General features: G+C 32.4%; 1 protein-coding gene across 2 annotated transcripts in view; it reads left to right on the top strand.

Moving 5' to 3' along the window:
• LOC131841069 (uncharacterized) overlaps nt 1-22526 on the top strand; it is a 45407-nt gene that overhangs the window by 21229 nt on the left and 1652 nt on the right. The window contains exons 3-6 of one of the 2 annotated variants that reach the window (XM_059189302.1): nt 17526-17631; nt 19092-19234; nt 21040-21137; nt 21709-21874. In XM_059189302.1, the coding sequence (XP_059045285.1) occupies nt 17526-17631; nt 19092-19234; nt 21040-21137; nt 21709-21874 (513 nt within the window). The remainder of the gene's footprint in view (nt 1-17525; nt 17632-19091; nt 19235-21039; nt 21138-21708; nt 21875-22526) is intronic. The other variant, XM_059189301.1, reaches the window with a different exon arrangement.

Here is a 22526-nt window from a genome sequence, read left to right as displayed (position 1 = left end):
TGAAATACGTAAACATCAATCCCGAAAGGTTTCTAATCGCTGAGAAAAATTGAGATCAATAATGTTATTTGCGATGCGTCGCGTCATCTTAAGGGAGACTTTTCCTCTGCATTGGCATACTTTTTGTTCAGTCGTACACTCTGGACAATCGTTGTGACTTTTATGACGGTATGGTATGTATTCGATGGCGAATTCGAATTTCATCCCACCCCAGCAGTACGCCCGGGTAAGGAGCATTAGCTCGGGGCCCGGACCCAGCAGGTACGTAAGAGCGGAAGAACCCGACCAGACCGCACCTACAATTAGGCTTAAAAATATATTGAAGGTGGTTCGTTCATAAGTTTTTGTAATTGTATTGAACGTAAACACCTTATTTATTGACACGTGTACATCCACCTGGTTATTTTTATCAGCAACATAGCAATACCTGTTTGATGTTTTTTTTACAACACTTCTTATAAAAAACAAACCGGTATAAAGTAGCTATTAGATCTGACTTTTGCTTTTTGTTGTTGATGGATCATCTCGTATTTCAAATACCATATGTCTTTGTTTAGACATCTACATTTTAGAGTTATTAACTTATTCTATTATGACAGTTAAGATTCTACATGTAAAAGTTACTATTACTTTATAGGTACTTCCTTATTATCGAGTATTTTTTTGTATGATAATGGAATGGTGCACCCGCCTGCGCTAACGGTTTACGCTGGCAGGACACCAGTGGAGGATGTTAAGATGAGCATGAGGTTCAGGTCAATTAGCCCATCGTGACAAATTCACCAAGAATTTATCTCGTTGGTTTCCAGGGTAAACCGCGTGAAGGTCAACCAGACATGGTACATTGCTAGCCACATTACTATCAATCCCCTTTCGCCCCTATCGAATATTATTAGTTATTACTTACTTGGTACTTAGATAGTCACATATATTTCAGTCTCCAAACAGCTTGGTTAGTAAGCTTTATGTAATTGGAATGGCAAATAAGTTGATGGCCTTCTGATAACGAGTGGTAACGGTTGTCTATATACATGAACAGCCCTATGCTTCGCCCTACGCTATAGCCCTACATCACGTTATCATTTAACGCCCCCGATACCACTCGTGCGTTACTATTTGTACTACGGATTGAGATGTCATGCCTCTTATCCTTTTATACCACTTCCTTATCTCACCATTCAACAGAAACACAGCTTACAAATTAAACTGCTTGGCAGCTGACATATATACAGAGTTATCCACACAGTTGATTTTTTACAAAGTCTACTTTGGTATTATCAAATGTATTGGATAAATCCCAATACATTTGATAATGTAATATCCTCTATGTTTATATTAAAGTATGACTGTTCTAACTTCTGTACGTGACTTGTGTATAGGTACTATATAGTAGCTCTTAAGTTACATACCTTCAATGCTATGTGACCAAACTAGACATCTTATTGTATGTAGATAACTCACGTATAGTGATTCTACGTACTATTGCAGATAAAATGTAGATAGATACAAGAGTTCTGTAACTTTTTCGATAAAGAAACGAAGCCTTTTTAGCGTTTCATGCTAAAACGGTGATATAGAGGTTGCACAGTATACCTGTGGTCTCTATTTAGGATATTTCTAATTTTCTACCTCCAGGTGAAACAGACAACCTATGTATGCCTACAATATGTTACAATATGTTTATTTACTATGTTTATGTACTATGTATACAATATTTTGCCTATTATTGTGAAATATCCTTTAAATATTATAAATTTAAAAGTTTGTATGTGGTGTTACTCAGTTGCGGATGAGAACCATATATATTAACACATAGAACCAATACTTTTAGTTGCGTTATTTATTAATACTATTAAAAATAATCAATGAACACGTCATTCCGATTTCACTTTGTTTTAGGATGTTGCTAATTCAAGGTACACTTTTATATATTCCGGTCTGATATTTAGGTTAATTATTTTTTAATAATACATTTATTTATGATAATCAATTTAAAATTACATATATTTTACTGTAAACCAGGATCAAAAATGACAATTATTAAAAATTAAATTATAAACATACTCAGTATATATAATAAGTTTATGATATTTTTATATTATATCATAGTAGCTACCATAGTATATTTTATTGCATGATATGAAATGTTTTTATTTAAAAAGCTTTTTTATTTTATTTTATTTATAAAGTATGCCGATCATGACAGGTGACGTAATGAGGCCTCCACCTCCATTTGTATTTCTTTCCAAATAATATGTTTATTTGAGCTCAGCTAAGTTACTTTGCAAACAAATCGTATAACAGTCAATGTCAACAGCTACTCATTATTCGCGAGTGTGCCCAATGAACAATGGGTACGGAACCCAGAGGTCGTCGCCTACTGGCCGATGATCGGATTCGGAACCCATGACCGTGACCCCCACGCCTGATTTGTTACGATTTTTATAATCGTCATGTATTTGATTTTATAATCTACCGACAATAATATGCTCTCCGGCATAGAACTATTCAACGAACTACGAGTATAATTTAATAAAAGACTGATAACAGTGGCACACTTTTCCATTTAAATACAGGAGTATAAATTTTACTGAACCTTACTAATATTATAAATGCGAAAGTAACTCTGTCTGTCTCGCTTTCACGCAAAAATTGGTAAACAGATAGTCTAGACCCTGACAAAGGACATAGGCTACTTTTTAATGCAAAGAAAGGGTTGTAAGGGGTTGAAAGGGGGGATGAAACGTTCTATGGAAGTACTGTCATTTTTAAGGCTAGAAGCTTGAAACTTATTTTTTAATGACTATCAATGTGACATTCAAAGTTTGTACGAATTTTACCCTTAAGGGGGTACAATTAAATAGGGGATGAAATGGAAATTCTTCATTCGTCTCTATTCCTCTATTCCTTGCGAACGAAGTCGCGGGCACAGCTAGTTTTAATATAAAACATCAATATGTATTCCTACTGAATTAAAAATGCAGTTTGAACTAAGTAATCTTTATGTAAATATATACTCTTATTTTTGAATACTTATTTATTGTTTACAATTACTAAATAATTTAAATACATGTCTAATGTATGGATATTTGTTTTTGCTTAAGTGTATTCCTAAATATTTTATCTGAAGTTCTTATTTTTGCAACTTAATCTTGTGACGCCACGTAGCGTGCAATTCAAACCTTGGCAGTTAACCTTATCATTTATAATAACTCGGCAGTTAGTTCGGTCAGTTAGCCTTACGTAGTTATGAATCTGCGGAGATAATAGCTGACAATTTGTTAAATGGCATTGGTATGGTATTTTTTAAAGATTTATTAGAATAAAAAATATTTATTCTATTTAATGACTGTAGTTACAGTTCTAATAGGAGAATCCACGATGCTAAATAGGAATTAAATCAAGCATTGTGGAGACCTATTGGATTTCGAATAATATAAGAATACAAGTGTGTATAGAGTTCTCTTTCATATTTTTATTTATTTATTTTAGGAAAATTGACGGTGTAATTTTACATGTTACTGATCATATTGAATTGTCCTATATCAATTAATATGGGGAAAGCGACTCTGTTTTTAGTTTACTTACTACAAGGCTGATATTCCAATATTTTACAGTATCTATTAGAGCCTTTTATAATACTTAAAATGATAATTTATTTTTATTCTAATTTATATCATCAGTAGCTGTTGTCTTATGTTTAGTTAAAAAAACTAATATAAATAATAATAAAAATGACTATTAGTCATTACCATGTAATTTGTGAGTTTATTTACTGTAAGTTTAGTAATCAAAAAAATTCTAAGTATATTGCCTAATTTGTTTAAATTTCTGGTACAATAACGATTATAATAAATTAATAACTATTAGTATTAATTGATTATTCAATTTATGAAGTAAGTAACTAAGTAAGAAAATTAAGTTCAAGAAGTTGCCTATACATCTATAGTCGATTTCATTGAATTCCATAGAGTTACTCACCACTTTCTCATTGGCAATGAAACGTCTCATGGTACCATTTTCCATCAGAATCAATGGCAGGTGAAATCTTCGTTCCAGAAAGCGAGTTATAACCGGTCGACCTGACTGCCAACTATTATAACTTGCCTTAGCTCTGATACGACGAAATATACTTAAAAAAAACTTCTGTGAACTTTTTGTGTTCGTTTTTATAATGAATGATTTCATGCAAATTGCTCATTCATAATTAATTTGGCTGTAGGCGAATGGTTTGGATATATTAAGAAGGTGTACATAACTTTTTTTTTATAATAATAATTATTGTCATTGTACCTGTCTTACTTTTTTATGAATGCTTGAATGTCATTCCTATATGGCTATCTAGCAGACGGCCCACCTGATAGTAAAATAGCATAGAATAGAATAAATCTGCGTTAGATGATAAAAAATAAAACAATATGACAGTCGTCACTTACATAGATAAATAGTGCCACACATCATGTGAGACACACGTTGTAACGAGACCTAACGACTTACCTATATACTTACCAATGTGTCGAATAGATTTATATATAAAAAATGTACCTATATGGTATGGTATGGCAATTAAAGTGTACAATAACATCATGTACCTATTATATAAACGTAAAATCGGTCAAGAATCGGTTATTGTATATAAGTGTTTAATATATATTGTTATAAATATTCAAGTATATTTTACAAATATTAATACTTTCTTAAAATCGGCATGCATGTTATAGTCAATGGTTGCAGATCAATTGCTTTTTACGTAACAACTTATCTATTGTACCAGTACTTCATTTCATTTTTCATAATTTAATTTCATGCTCAGGTTGTGGGTGAAATAGATACGACATTCGTCACACGCAGACGTCTTGATATGTAGTTAAGCTAGATAAAGGACATTGGGCATCTTAGTATAAAATTTGTATCCACCTACGCCTACAAAAAAAATTGACTAGGAATTTTAGATAAACATCTCTAGTTTACGAACCTTTATCACATTAAGGCAGGCAATGGGATTCATACCAAAATATGAATAAGAAAAATAATTACTTAACAATTTCACTTTATTTGATTTTTTTAGGAAAACTTTGTTAACTGGCTTAATTTTTGCCCAATGTGCCAAAGCCAATTTTGGCCAAAGCCAAAAATTGGGTAACAATATTAATGATACCTATTTTAATGCGATACGTTGTATCCAAGTATATCATTATTATTCATCGAGTTACAAAAATGGCTACTTTAAACAGTGTATGTAAGAAATTTTATTAAATCTCGGAAGTTAATTTTCAATCAATTTAAAGTGAAAAATTTTTGCCAAAGGAAATTAGGCTTTACTGTATTTTTGAGCAATTACCGAATAGTATCAAAATGGCCAATTTCTATTATATAAAGTCTACTGATTAGATGATAAAAAATAAAACAATGTAGAACAATAGCGGTTACAATTGATTGTGTTTTAAACCATGAACTGTTTTGTTACGGTGTATCACTTAAGTGAAGGACGTATTTTGGCGTGCTTCCTATATTACCACATGTATGATATATCTTAACACTTATGTGTTAGGCTGATGCCTATGAGTATCACATTCTTGTATATGTGTCAATGATATTTTAAAACTATCAGTTTTTATATTATTTTTTATTTTTATCATAAATTCAATTCATTTTTGTTTTTATATTTGGCGCTATTTATGAAATGATATTATCCGTTAATACTGCGGGTCTGTAGATTTTTAAAATTCTGTTTGAAAATGTGTATAGGACAAATATTTGTTATGTCGCCTCCAGATATCTCTTATCTGATTTATAATACACTACATAAACACAATTACGGTTTTATTACTCAAAGCGACAATACTGAAAATACTAGCAAAAAGAACAGATGTTTCAAAATATCAAATAGGTATGATTAATGTTATGAATGTCTTTATTACTAATAATTAATGATTCATATTTAGAAACTCATTTAAAACTAATTTATTCAGCAAACAGGTTTGTTTCGCTTAATTATTAGAGTGAAATTTAATCAAATAATATATCATTACAATGTAATGACAGGATACTTAGCAGTAACTTTTTAATTAATAAATAATTATAAGGTAAAACAGGTATTTGAAACAACTGCTTAGAATAAGCAATAATTATTCTGCATCTAGGAATGTGGATACAGCTTTATTCATTAATTACCTATTTACGGCGATAATAAATTTATGTCATTGTGTTATTATGTTTATTTTAACTGTATAATGTCAGTCTGTGTTTTCATTTTGAGGGATAAATATGGAAAGGTAGCGGTATAGGGATCTTGCTCATTGACGTTATGTCTGAACATGTATGATGATGGTTATGGTTACCATTTACCATTTTTCGAATAGTAAACAAGGTGACGGCCTACCTGATGGAGGTAGGCCGTCACCTTGTTTACTATTCGAAATAATTTAAAAAAAATGTGTCATACATATTCAATATTTTGATAGTAGATTCTTATTATAGATCCAAACATATATTTGACAATTGTCATTGTCTTTCATATGTAAAGTAGCTTGTGATACAAGGAGCTTAATTATACAGGCCCAATATCTTGATCATAATTGTACCATAATTGTATTATATACAATACCGACCACGCCACCACGCCACCACATCACCAGTTGTTGATGACAACACATTAATATAAATGATTATTGTGTACCTACATATGTTGATGTTCACTTATTTATTTGTACTGATCATGTTTTATGTATTTTTATAGATTATACCAGTACAGTCTGATATTATTACGTATGGTATAATTTTACAATAAATAAATGACACAAATAGAAATAAAAAAAAATCAATAATTCTTTATTTAAAAAAACTTTTATTATAGTGACTATTAAATATATAATTATTCTTTGTCACTTGTGTATAGATGTTCTGGTAAATTCATAGTTTGGTCGATCACAGAGACGATCAAAGGCGTTGGCGTGGTGTTATTTGCAAAATGGAACAATTTATAGACGGAACTCTTTGAAGTAGTCAGGTTAAAATCATTTATCTATATTGGACTGTTTTACAGCCATTACTATTAAAAATGAAAAGAATTATTTTGAAAATGGAACGCAGAACTGCGTTTATTTTAATACTTTTTTTTTTAATTATGCACCTACAATATTCTTCCTACACTATCATTTTCTACGCTACTTAACCGCTAGCTACTTCTGTTGAGAAGAACTGACAAGAAACTCAATTGATATAACAACGAGGGAATGGTGAAGAAGAAATTGTTAGTAATGGGAATCATTGGCGTCATTCCTTTTAAATGTATCATGACAATGGCTTGAAAATTGACTCCCTCTGAAAACCATCGTAGTTAATTTCTGGAGATGATATCACCATGGATTAACTGACCTAACTTTGTTCTCCTCTTATCATTGTTCAATAATGCTCCGTAAGCGTATACCGCAGACAGCTATACCATTCTTTCATGGTCCAGTGTTAAATGGGGTACTATTTTAATAATTTTATGAATTTTAAACACTTCCTATTGTGATTATCACATTGCTATAATGGATTTGACTATATTACGCGTCCAAATAAGTCCAATGATGTCATGAACCGATTGTTTGTGTACTCTATTACAGCATCAATAGTAAACAACATTAGATCAAGTAGCCATAATCATAATCTTAATTTTGTTGGTAAAGATTAGTATTTTACTGTTTTTATCTCAGTAGTAAATAAAGATTATCGCGGAAGGCCATGTTTTGTACTCTTACGCATTAGTCTTCAGGGTTAAGAATTAATAAGTAGGTACGTATATCTTGTTCAAAAGAAATAGGATTGACTTATTTTGACATTATTAAAATAGAACTGCCAAAAGAGGAGAACTTGTATAATCCCCCTTTCTTGTTGGACGATTGACGTTGGCTGCAGTATAAGCAGAAGTTTGAATTATGGCAGAGAACGTACAGGGTTCTCTATATATGTAATTAGAAAATTATATGTATATATTAGTTGTTTATTACCCATAATAGAAGGTCTACTCACTTCGGTTATAGATGAGTTATTGTTATAAATTATGGCACTTACCTATCCCATGTAAAAGACAATACATAATTTAATTTTTCCTCTTTGATTTACATATTTTACTGTAGAATATATATATATAACACAATAGCCCATTATTGTACAGTGCCCTACCAGTACATAGTACACCTACCATTGCTAAATTAGAGATCTCGCTACATGGAAGAAGGTTATATAGGTATTTGTAATACCCATATCGTATACATAATTAGTTTACAGTCCCGCTAACGTCATCTTTTACAGAATAACAACATTTATATCCGTTTAACGGTCTAACTTCTTTGATAACAATTTCTATTTGTATATCTTTTTGTATGAAAGTCATAATGTATAACATTATGAATTTAATTAGACCGTACCATCAAGCGTTACGAGTGAATATATTGTCTTTAATTACAGTTAAAAAACATAATACCTGTGTATAAACGTACTTAAAAATAACTGAGTAATAAAATATAGAATATATGTTGAATATATCTTGAACTAAGAAAGTGGAAGTATGAAGAAAGTGGCAATCTATTCGTATATCTACATTTTGATCATCATTCACACTTGTGTGGTACATGCTCCTATCCACGGCCTATTATCATACAGTTTAACATTTTAATCCAACCTTTAAATCCAAGTTTTGAAAATACCTTTCCTTTTTGTAATTAAAATTACGACATTAATTACTGTCAAAATCATCTTCCGCTTCCATTGGACTATTCATTGTTGATAAGTATTTTGTATGTAAATTTGTGTATAAATATTATGTACATTATTAGGTGATTATAATTATACATATTATGTATTTTTATTTAAGTATGTATTTGGATATATATATACATTTTAATTTATGAATTTTATTATATTTGTACCTGCATACTGTTATTATTTTTATTTCATGTTATTTACTTTAATGCACCGCCCACTAATATCTGTTTGCGCTTTAGTCGACTGAGTCCGCTAGGTATATGCAGCTTTATTTTTGTATTTGTGCATTAAATGTTTAATAAATCATTAATATATTATTAATAAACGCGCGTAATTAAATGAAAGCATTAATTAAATCTTTATCGTTAAACACTTCAAAATAAAAACCTAATAAATTCAAATAAATCACGTTTCTTTTCACGCACAATGCTCGGCCACAAGAAAAAAGTCACGACGTATTGGAACGTGGATTGGTTTCGCAACGCGGCGTCCGCTAGCGAATTTAAACCTTCTTATATGAGTATCTGGCTAACTCTAGTTTTGTAAGGAGCCAACGTACCGTGAAGTTATTACATGTTTTTCAGGATACTTTAATCGTCATATTATTATTGTTATCCACTTTTTATAGTTTGATATAAAACAAATAGATGGAAATATATAATAATGATTTCTGTTAACAATTAAGCTATTATGTATACATCTATACATATAAATAAAATTGGGTCTGTTTGTAATATTAAAATAACCGTTTTTTACTACACGCATATGAATATAAATACGGTACATACACCAAAATAATATTTTTTACAATTTTTGTCTGTCCGTCTGTCTGTTTGTTCCGGCTAATCTCTGAAATGGCTGGACCGATTTTAACGGGACTTTTTTTGGCAGGTAACTGATGTAATAAGGAATAACTTAGGCTACATTTATTTTAGAAAAATAAAGTTTAAGTTTTAATAAAGTAAAATTAAATTCCACGCGCATGAAGTGCGGGAACAGCTAGTAATTAATAACATTGTTGTATTTAATATTAGTTAGTTAGAGTTATATATTCTGCGTTCAAATCCTAATCCTAATATTATCAGTGTCTACTCGGCATCAAGATATACGTATATACATTTCTTGTATTTATTAATTAAAATAAACAGTCATAAATGTAATAAATATTTGTGACTGTTTATTTTAATAAGTACCTTATTATTTATACAGATATTGTGTACTAAGTACTCATAATAGCTTTTTGTGAATATTAATGAAATGACTGTAGATATATGTTGGCGGGGCAACAGTTAAGGTTGAATATGTAGATTTATTATCATATAGATATTATTTATTAGAAGTATTTTTTAATGTATTGCAGATACAATAATCTTTTTATATGGTCTATGACTGTGCGGGTGGGTATAGATTAAATAAAAAAGATATAGAATAAGAATATTAAGGAACCAGAAAAGACATAGAATAAATATATTTAACACATACGGTCCCGAGATACCGTTGTATGACCGCGTGCTTGGCAGCACGAGTAAATACGGGATATTGAAGAGTGCGGAGTGATGAGTGGTGAAAGTCGCGCATTTGTTTACAATTCCTAATAACATGTGGTTTGGTGTATGTACCCGGTATTTTGTGGCAACGTCGGAAGATATACCTACATACAGTCTGTAGGTTAGCGAAGCGTGGTTTTGCGTATTTTATTGTGTAATTTTAGAAATCTAACTTTTAAAACAGACTAAGGAAAAGTTGTAGTCGTGTTGTATCAACAACTGAAGAGATTAATGGAAGATCGTGGTAAATAACAAGAGCTTCACCGACAGGATCGCGGCTCGTAAATTATGATTGAATGAATGAACTTTTCAAATTAACTTCATATGTGTAGCAATATAACATTCAGTTTTAGTATCTCAGATACATTTTTTATATGAAACTGAAAAGGAGAACAGGCTGATATTGCACCCAAAGGACAGTGAAAACTAAATGACAGGTACAGGTATCAGAAAATTCGTTATGACGCCAGTATCGCACGACGTTGTTATGTGCCACGGATAAATAATACTTATAAATAATGACCGCATCAAATTTAAAGTATTCTATATTCGTTCATTTTGACATCGCAGGCTTTGATAGCGAACCGAATAACAAACTCACGACTTGCTTGTATTTGAAACGTCGATGGTGTGCTAATCAGCACCTCGTTTAGTGCCTAAATGGAGGTTAGATCGTTACAATTGTTCAAATATACTGAACTAATAGAGCTGTTGCATTCGTGTTACGTCGTGTAGTCATGTTATGTTTCTATTAATTATTTATTTAAATATGGTTTAAAGTGATAAAAGAATAAAGTAGAAAATTGCTCGCAACTGCAATTATAAGAAAGCAACTAATTATTATGTGGACTGTATCTCGCAATTTTGCACAATAAGAATCATAAAGTTAAATTGCTAAGAACAATCTTGATCATGTCAATTTGTCATTCAAATTTTAAACAAAATAATTGTCATCTTAGTAGGTCCATTTGTTTGAGAGCTACGACACCACAGACAGACAGACAAACCACGTCAAACTTATAACGCACCTACATATTTGTGTCAGGGATTAGAAAATATAAGGTATTCGAGTATTCACTTGCTTAGTTTAAAATTAATATTTTTGCTGATCGTCGTGAAAAAAATACAGATTTGTTTATAGTATTTACTAACAATTAAAATATTTTTAATTTATAATACTTAGTTTTTTTTTATTAAAAATGTGCTGTGATCGTAAAATGGTAATATTTACATTCCAAGCAATATGGCAATTCGTGTAAGTAAGTGGCTAATAAGGAAAATGATTGAAGTGAAAGCGAAACTGGCCTTAGGTAATTAGTAGGAAAAGTGATCAGGTGAAATACTTGACCAACGTTGTACCTAACTTTAACTTTCCCATATGTAAAAGTAGTTTTTCCATGTGTTTAATAACTAAATACTTACTTAAATAACTTCGAAGGTATGGGCGGAAAAGGGGATTGTTAGTAATGTGGACTGATGACCTCAATGCCAGCAATGGTGGTACATTGACATCGGTTGACTTCCACGCAGTTTCCCCTGTAAATCATCATTTTAAATTCCTGGTGAATTTGTCTTGATGGGCTACCTGTCCTGACCTGTCCTGATACCTGTCCTGGCATCTTATAATCCTCCACTGGTGCCCTGCCAGTGATTACAGTGAGTACCGGTTAGCGCAGGCGAATACATTGTACTATAAACATCTCTAAAAACATCGAATGTATGAAGCATTTGATATTTTTAGGGTAAAATTGACAAGATTTTTATTATTACCGAGGTAGGCTTTATGTGGGTATTTTAGTCTCATCTCTTTCAACCAACAAGCAGCTTGTTTTGTAAGCTGTGGTTCTGTTGAAGGCAGTTAAAGTGATAGGCGTCACATGATAACGTGATGTCCGTGTTCGTGTTGTTCATATATGTTATACATGTATATATTATGGTTAACATATAGCGTCAGCTTTTTGCTATTTCACTTAAGTAAAAAAAATAAATTTTAATTTATTTTATACTCGTAATTGAAATATAATACATACTCGTAAATACATTAGTAAGTATTTGTTGCACCTACTATGTAGTAGATATTTATGGTTGCATAAATTCTGCATGAAATTATTTAAAAAGAAGTCAATAGTTAATTCGTACGTGTGATTCCTATTGTTTAGCTGTAACAGAGCATTGCTTTTACATAATACTTGTACCTACTTTCATAAAATGTAAAACGAGGAAGCTAATTTACATTTTCATTTGTGTTTTATTTGAATAAAAATACAATTTTGCTTACATGCCAAAATTTTATAGAAATTGTAAGATTTTCTGAATTGTGTGATTGACATATGTGTTATGCTGAAGTATTTGTGTTATCTATTTATTGTCGGCCTCGGTGGTCTAGCGGTTTAGCACACCACATTACTTCCGATGGTCGCGGGTTCGATTCCACGCACGGTACAAACATTTGTATTATAACTCATGAAGAGTATGATTATTTGTATCGTATAGGGACGTCAACGCGCACGTGATAGCCCTGATGTTTCAGTAGTCCATAAGTAACCGTTTATCATCAGATGAGCAGTATGCTTATTTGTCATCTACATAGTATAATAAGTATTTTTATCCGTTATCTAGTACCCATAACACAAGCTCTGCTTACCTTGGGACTAGAGGCGCTATATGAACTGTTCAGGGATATTATTATTATTATATTTGTATGTCTGTGAAAGTAATATTAAAATCATAAATAATTCTTGGTAACTCCGTCTAGTTGCAAAGTAAGATATGTTTGTATTGTGGGTGCTATACAACAGATAGACATACATAATAGAAAATAGCTAGGTGAATACAAACAGACATATATGCGTATGTAGATATACTTATGAATACCAATATTTGTATTGTACAGTGATCGAACCCGCAATCTTCAAATAGCAAAGATGTGTATTAAATTGCTAGACCACTAAGGCAATACTCTTTACAGTCACACTGCATGCTCGTAAACTGCATAATAATTTAGTAGGTGCCTAGTTAACAATCGAAGGAACGTCCAGTCTTGCAAGCAATTGATATTGCAAAACGCTAACACCTGCCTCAATTACTCGACAACAAGGACGCAGGCACTTTCTCTATTCGCCTACGGATTGGGGACTGAAATGTCGCACGGACCCGGTTACCTATTTGTTGCACATGTTTATCATATTTGGCTGTGGCCCAAATGATAGACGTGAAGCGATTTTTGACTATTGCTTTCTATCGGTACGATTTATAATACATGATTTGAAAGGCACAGTAATAATTAATACACAACTTTCTTTTGTGTTTGCCTTCCTATTTGAATACGTAATATTATTTGTCCGTTTAATTATTTTATTTAATCCGTTATTTTTGGGAATAGAAGCTTTTTATGTATAGGTAATATAAATTTGTTATCTGTTCAAAAATGCCTTTTACAGTAGAAGACAGGAATAAGTTTTAAGTATATTTTTATACCAAATAACAGTAACCTAAAGTTACATTTTACTGTTATTTCAATCAATTTTGGAAAAGAAGAGTTTTTCAATTCACCATAACATATATTTTCATTGAACATATATATTCGCTAATATTGGTCGAGTTATGAAATGATTTTTTTGTGTAATTATTATATTAATTTTGAGATATTGATTATGTAGAGTAAACTTTGAATGCTTGAATGTGATGAAAATATTAATTATTATTAGAAAATGATAATTCCGTGAGTAAACAGACAGACAGAAAAACCGTTAGCCGTAAGCCTGCCTGCCTGCCTGTCTGCCTTTATCCATAAGTATCTATATGAATATTAGAAGTGTCCGCTTGCGAAGTGCGATTGCATACCACAGTTACTTGTAGGTAGAACAATGTGGCTCTGTACATTTAATGTTTAAGCTCATTGAATATGCATTAGTAAAATACTATCTAATTATATAAGCAACCTTGTCTCATAATTATATATTGCTAAATTGAAACTAAAATAGTTTCATTTCACCATTGAATTTATCATATATTACCATTTCACCTCGCTTGACTCATATTGTCATTCTATACCTCAAACTCAGAGCCCATCGTTAAATATCCAGCAAGCAGCTGTTATTTTTTTGATCCATATAAAATTTGAAATATTCAAGATATTTTATGATTCATTCGATTGAGCTGTCGGATTCTAATTTTTACACGTCAAGAAGGACATGTTCGTCACTTTTATTCCTTAACGAAAATTGAGTCTATAGGACGGATGAAAATGTAGGTGCAGTAGGGTAACCGCGAAACCAAACCCACGCAGGTACTTATGAAGCAGTTGAAGTAGGTATATCTCCTGCCTGACAGATACAACTTTAACCTGAGGACACCACTAGGAGTTTGATCTTTGGTGCACACCATTTTAAATTGAATGTTCTCCATTGACATAGCACTAAGAGCGCTTGTATTTTTCATAGACACTTACTGCGTATTTCCACACATAGTGTAAACAACAATTCGAGGTGAATTAACGTTTTATTCTATTTACTTTACCACTAAAAATGAATAACAGCATATCTTTTATCAACAGGAAATGTATAGAATCCGTAGTAGGTATGCAGAGTTTCTTAGCTACATGTGTCATTATATATGTTTGCAAAAAGAAGCATTGCCAAGTGAAATCGAATCATGATAGTCACGGCGCGACTGTTGAAACTAGATCTATCACTTTCATTTCCAACAACAAATCTTAAGCTAGAGAGGGAGGCATGCCCAATTATTGTAGTCAGCTGGTTAAGTGAATGGAGTTTGATTGTGGGAACAGGTTACAAAGACCGCGTAATTTTTACTGCATTGTCTGTTAATTATAATTAGAAATGTTACTTTAAATCTGGGTTTTTGGGATAGGACATCATATTTTGTGGGATACGGAAGCAAAATTATACACTCTCCTTGTGTAGAGTTTTCCAAACAAATGAATGCAGAATGCTGTTTCCTCTTCTAGTCGTAAGATAATTTAGAGACGCTCTAAGTACAGAAGTTTCTGCTTGATTGCATTTGCGAAACATTTTATACCGTTTTTCTTTTAATTTAGTCCTTTTTGCAAGATCTTACAATCTACATACATTTGAAACTATCTAGCCGGGCACCAGTGGAGGATTATAAGATGAGCGTGAAGTCAATTAGGCCGTCGTGACGATTTCACCGGGAATTAACAACGATGGTTTATAGTCGATATGAGTATATTGTTAGCCGTAGTTAGTCACTAAATCCCCATTATTAATAATTTTCCTTATATAATTTATTTAAATAACAATAAGCTGAAGTCAATTAAAGAATAAGTATATAAAAGCTCCGAATTCAATACTGACAGATGTTTATCATTTAATAGGTATACGAATCGAGACGAAAGACAATAGCGAACTACGAAGGCGTTGCCTCCGGGGTATTGTTAGAAGCTTTATAGACATACTCTTCCTGGTTCATCGCATTGGAAACTGTTTTATGGAGAACAGATGGTGGTTAGCTATAATAGAGCAAATCGCAAATGTCAACATAAGATATATTACATTTTTATGTAGTTGTAGGTTCTTCTTAAACGATCGTATCTTCGAGATAATACTATTTACAATTCAATGAGACTACAAATATAATTTCCCAAGGACTTGCTATGAATACAGGATTTAACAGAATACCACATCTGTTGAAGTTGTACAGCAGCTTCCATTGAGTCGGGAATCCATTACCTATTGCGAAGTAGAATTTGGTGCTAAGTATTTGTTTTAAAATAAGTGTAACTGTTTTGCAGAAAGTGAGTTCAATAAATTATGTTATTTAAAACGTATGTGTTATTTTTAGCTAATATTTGTATGAGATGGATGAATGGACAGTATGTATGCAGTTTAATATATTTTTATTTCTCATGACAATGTATTTCAACCTGAAGTCTTCTTCAAACCTAGTAATGGTCGGTCCATTCGACATAGTGTCTTGCTTCAAACAGAAGTATAAAAGAAGTAAACAGAATAATTTCAGTAAGTTATAGTTCACAGTTATAAAAACAAGTGTTTTTCTTTTAAAGTAGCAACGGTTAAATTCGTAATAAGGGTGGAACGTAAGAAGCGACGTAGTTTCTAGTCAAACACCAATCTCGAAAATCATGCAAATAGAAAACGCACACACGTTTACAGATATCAGTGTGCGACGACTAAGCATAAAATAGTGCACAGTTAAGTATTTATTTAGTCGACTTTGACTCGAGCATTCCAAGGCTTCGACGTTACTGCCGTAGAATGAGAATATTTTGCGTGAAAGGATGTGAACTGCACAGTAACACATTTCGTCACCGTACGAGGCGGCCGGTTGAATGATTCAATCTATTGGCATTTATATCTCCTTAAGTATTGTTTGTAATTCTTGCTGTCAGCTCTGTTAGTGGTTATATTCAATCATAGTACAGATGTTGAGGCAACGTACCAAAACCAGTTCTAAACTACGCACCTAATTGCAAAATTATGCTAAAGCCTATTTCTGTTTAATCTATTATATATATAGGTAGATTGATTTGTATATTTGCTGCTATAAAATAAAAAATACGCTCACTAAGAAATTTGTAACATGAACTGACTGTGCAAATTTATACAGAAATAAATAAATTGGACTCCTTAATTTCTTAATAACATTGTGTCTTTTATTTCAAGTTTTGTGTGTACCTATAACGAAGTTTTTTTAAGCAATTTGTGTTGGCAATCTCATATAATTATAATCGTTGTAATTCCTGAGATTAAGGAACTAAGATCCCGTACCTGTATTTATTTATAAGATGAGATAGAGCTATTGTTGAAGTTGACATTGTAAAGTAAAAAAATCGACGGTCGTTACATCTATATTCGTCATCCACCTTCAGGTGATCCTAAAGAACAATTTCTTTCTGCATTACAAAATCTACTTAATAACAAAACACGAATACAAGTGGAAATGTTACTGAATTATTATGCATGAAGAAATTTTCTTTAAGAATGAACCTGAGTTCCTAAAGGAAAATTTAACATAGAGTGCAAGCGTTATTGAATTTGTCAATTTTAGTAAAAAACCACATTAATTGTGGCATAATGTAGTATATAAAAAAAATTCACACATATTTCGTATCGTTCATAACTGTATAACAAAAACGATGTTGTGGTATTTAACTCCGGTTTGATTTGATTAGTCATTAATTGTGATCTCATGATGAATATAACATGATTCAATTATTGTTTCCAGTGGAGATCTACCTGTCGCCAGTGGAGACACACTGCAGCAATGTGGATTACTTCATACCGGATGAGAACAATGAAACCAAGGGACTGTCGGATGATGCGATGAACAGGTAAATAAGTTACTCAGTGTTGTCAGGTCTTTATTGTACTTTTTTTATGGATGATAATGGAATGGTACACCCGCCTGCGCTAACGGTTTATGTTGGCGGGGCATCAGTGGAGGATGATGAGATGAACATGAGGTCAGGTCAGTTAGCACATCGTGACAAATTCACCAGGAATATATCACGATGGTTTTCTGGGGGAACAGCATGGAAGTCAATCTGAGGTGACAAGGTACATAATGAAGTCATGAGTCCACATTACTAACAATGCCCTTCCCCCCTCTTTATCTTCTTTGAGGTGTTGTCGCTAAACAAACTCTTCTTACACAACCTTTGGGTTTGAGAAGGTAAAGAAAAGAAATATGGTAGTATATAAGCCTTATATTCATCAAGATTCAATTTGATTTTTAATTGATCTTTTGAACCTTTTTTATTGTTGGGTGAGGGTCTTGATTTACTCAGAAGTTAGAATATGTGATGGATCTACAACAATAAATATGTTTTGGATTTATGCTTATGAAAATCAAAAGTTTTTAATATTCTTGATTCTGAATTCACTACTATTAATATTGGCCACTGTAAGTATTGGTCATAGTTTGGGCCTTGTACCAGATAGAATGTAAGTGGGTCAACAGCCAATAGTAAAGATTTAAATTGATACAAAACTAATCGATTCATTGTTTTCGTTGCACTTATTGTCGATATGATTTATGCTATCTATAATTTAGATGCTATGACTAAAGGTTGAGAATTTAATGACTTGTTTCTTTATGGGATTATCTATGGTTTTTAATTGTTATTTTGATACGAAATATTATATAATTTATTACATAACGTACTTAAATCTATAAATAGACGTACTTTACTAGGAAGTAATGAGTATTTTTATGTAATCATATGGCCCACCTTATGGTAACTAGTCATAAATCAGATCTATAAGTCGAGAGATCCTCATTTTTTTGTGATGAACATAAATAGGCTGTGTAAAATTAAATCAACTAGAACTTTTTATAAAAAATAGGAATTTGAAAAAAACAGATTTTTTACACATACGTAGGACAGGCCAACTGTCCTAAAAATCATATTAAAGTAATATTGCTCTTTGTAGAGGCCATACTTTACTTTGATACTGCTTTAGTTTGTTCTTCATTCAAGTGTAGATTTGAGATTTATATTATTATTGAATGGTGCTATTTGGTAATGTACTCACACATATTTGACATGAGATTGTGGATAAAGTTGTACAACATTTGTTTAAAAGAGCAACAAGTAAGTTTCTTGTTCATTCTTGTGTCAACTGAATTCCAAATGAGTTAACGCTCATTCGGAATGCAGTTTCAGCACTACAAGAATTTAATCTATCCATTGAAACAATGTGACTATTCAAATGTATATTTCATATTTATTTGTATAAAAATTATTTCTATTGATGGATATTAAAAAAAATGTTTGCAATACTATTGCAGGTTGCATATGGCCCGGTCAACGGTAGCTTTGTTCATAGTCGCGTTTCTATCTCTGTTCATCGCGTTTTGGACGGGCGTGGTGGGATGCTGGAAGCGAAGCCCGGGCAACATAACCGCCACAGCTATTTTGATGTTGGTAACATGTAAGTACAGACAGATATTTAATTAAATTAATATATAGGTCAGCTATTAGTCTTGCGCATAATTATAATATCTCAGGACAATTCACATAGCGCCATCTATAGTACCAAGCTAAGCAAAGCTTGTGTCATGGGTACTAGACAACTGACATGAATACGTAGATAATATACATGAAACCACCCAGACCGATACATACTTACAAATACAAATAATTGTATCGTGCGAGGAATCGAACCCGCGACTTTTGGAAGTAAGGTGGTGTGCTAAAATGCTAGACTACCGAGGCCGACATAGTAGTTTACGATTGGGATCACTCACTTTAGTTCGCATATCTCTTGCGAACTAGTTTGTACGCTCCCGAATTATATCAGTGAAATATAGTACGTTGGTCAACCTCTATGTTTATTTTTTAGCAAGACTTTTGCTTTTCATCAAATGAAATAAAGAGCGAAAGATCTGCGAACTTGTTCGTATTTGGGAGCGCTCCTCCGTTCTAGTTCGTTCACGAACTATAACCTACAAGTTGAACAGTACCTAAAGACACACTGTCTATTCATGCAGCATGCATTAAATTTCATTGTATGACAGTAGAATTACTGTACTTATACTGTTACTGAATGTACTGTATTCGTTATTGTCGCTCATATCGCTCGAAAGCCTCAGGATTATACTAATAGAAAAAGAAGTACAGGTAGACGTTATACCGAGTTGGCAGCAAGGCCACCTCTATCGTATCTATAATGTTAATTGATGACCAGCTTACTCTGTAAGATGTGTTTCGACTGATGAATGAGATAATCAGTGATTACGTGGTACGGATGCATGAGTTGCGGGCAAGTTATGATGACGTCATGTCCATTGTGATTTTCATGTATTTAGGCGACGAATACTGCTTACCATCAGATTGTTTGCCATACTAATGACATACATCGAACTCGCAACTGTCGAAAGACAGTGCTTTAAACTGCTACGCCATCAAGGTCATCCACAAGCAATTGTATAATTCGTCTAAATGTTGCCTGTAAGAAAAACTCCATGTTACTTTGTATAATACAGAATTATGATTAATTAATTTCAGGAAATCTGGTGTAGATGTATGCGTAATGCAAATTATCACTCTTTAATCTATACTTAATATTATTAACACTGAAGAAGTTTGTTTGAACGGGCTAATATCGGAAACTACGGGTTTAGAATTAAAAACTCTTTTAGTGTTTGATTGCCTTTTTGTTGAGGAAATCTGACTACCATAATATGCTACGACCAATAGGCGAATAACATCAAAAATATGTTGGATAAAATTGGCCTTATTAGACCTTTTGTTGCGTATGTAATTGATGTAGACGCAGATGCGCGGGGTAGTTTTTATTCTAGGTATTATATCTGGAAATATGTTCATTACTAAGTAACATATATAAATCACAAACTTATATTTTTCAACATTGTATTCTGCATTATAAATCGTCCTAAAATATATCAAATTAGTTTTGTACTATATAAAATACAAATACTAGCTGCCCCGCGTAAATTCGTCTGTGTTTCTTTTTCCCACCTTTTGCAATATTTATATTTTTCAATACAGCTCCGCTATTAGTCGTAGCGTAATGTTATATAGCTTAAAGCTTTCCTTGATAAATATTGTCCATCTATCGAGGAAGGCCAACACAAAAATAATTTTTCAATTCGAACCTGAGATTAGCACGTACCAACAAACAAACTCTTCAGCTTTATAATATTATTATTATTATATTAAATATTAGTATAGATTACGAATAATATGACTTATAGAATTTACTTGATGTTTCAGGTCTTTTAGCGGCTGGAGCGATGGCGTTATGGCACGGGGTGGAGTTCTACGAGAAGGAGAAGGTAGTGGGTGAGGAATACTATCAGCAGTGGCCCAATGTAAGTTTCCAATGCCTTTTATGTACAATTTATTTACAAAATAACGTGGATATCGATAGGTTAATAGTTTAATATTTATTTGAAATTTGAAGTCCCTATCTATAGGAAGACGGACATTTAAAAAAGGTTTAATTACATAACTTCCATTAAAGTATATAATAATAAGAAATCCTTAAATCGGATACTTATCTGGTCAAATCTAAACGGATGGTCTAATATATGGAGAAATATAAGTATACGACAATTTTCTCTACGAAATTTTGACGTTTATATTTAACTCAAATCTTGAATTGTTATTTATTTCATTTATAATTATACTAGTGTGAAATTCTCTCCAAAATCGTAGCAACCAGATATAAATCGAAACCTTATAGTATACTAAGTGTCTACAATCTACATAGTTAGCGTGCAGCTGACGACATGTGTTAGAGCAAGACAGGAATACAACCGCTAACAACGCAGTTTGGAGATGCATTGTGACAATATGGGTCATACTTCTATTATACTTACCATTAAGTCATAACATGTCCTATTATTAAAAATCAAATGCTGACAAAAAGCCTAACGACAGGTGTTAAAAGACAACTCGTCAATATGGTACGATTGGTCGTACATACTCGCCTGGTTGTCCGTCGGCGTCTCCTTTGGCAGTTCAATTATGTTCTTCTCCGCTGCCATTTGTCTCAGCAAGGAGAAACAACGAGAACAGCAGAATAACGTGCAGTACATAATGCCAGGTTAGACCGCCATTTGTCACCACGTGGCAGCGGCCATCTTGTCGACAGCTCTAATGCTTGGCGGTTATGGATTTGGATGTGTTGCAGGCTCCTTAATCTTTTGTAAATTGATTCTCGAAATACCATTAACTATATTAATATTTAGTTTTTAAGACATGTTCTAAATTATATATATATCAAAATATATATTAATGTATAATAAAAGTATGTGTCGGACATTGTACACTCAGAGCCAGACACAATATTTATTTATTGTATTTATATATAACGTCAAGGACAGTAATTTGTGCATTTTAAGTACTATTTCTATTTATTTAATATCTCCATTTGATGGAACCTCTGTTCCATTCAAACGGGGATCGAAATCACGACGGCCTGGGTCGAGGTTCGTACCCCTAACAGAACCCTCAGACTCAAGTCGTATCCATCAGTCAGGAGATGGTATTTAGCAGCTCCATAAGTCCTTCCACAAGTTTGGAGTGCCTCAAACTTACCCCCTGTTTCTGAAAGCTTTAAAGGCCAGTTACGGCCTTTTAGAATAGTTCGAAAAAACTATTTAATACAGTTGGATGTAATGAATATCCGAAAATACGAAACAGAAACCCAAAATAAGTGTTTGGGTGTGATAGATTCAGTGTTATGTATTTACTAT

This window comes from Achroia grisella, unplaced genomic scaffold (genome assembly GCF_030625045.1).
Source record: "Achroia grisella isolate CSIRO2021 unplaced genomic scaffold, CSIRO_AGI_Agris_v1 utg1573, whole genome shotgun sequence".
Classification (NCBI taxonomy): domain Eukaryota; kingdom Metazoa; phylum Arthropoda; class Insecta; order Lepidoptera; family Pyralidae; genus Achroia; species Achroia grisella.
This window is presented reverse-complemented; position numbering and strand designations above follow the sequence as displayed.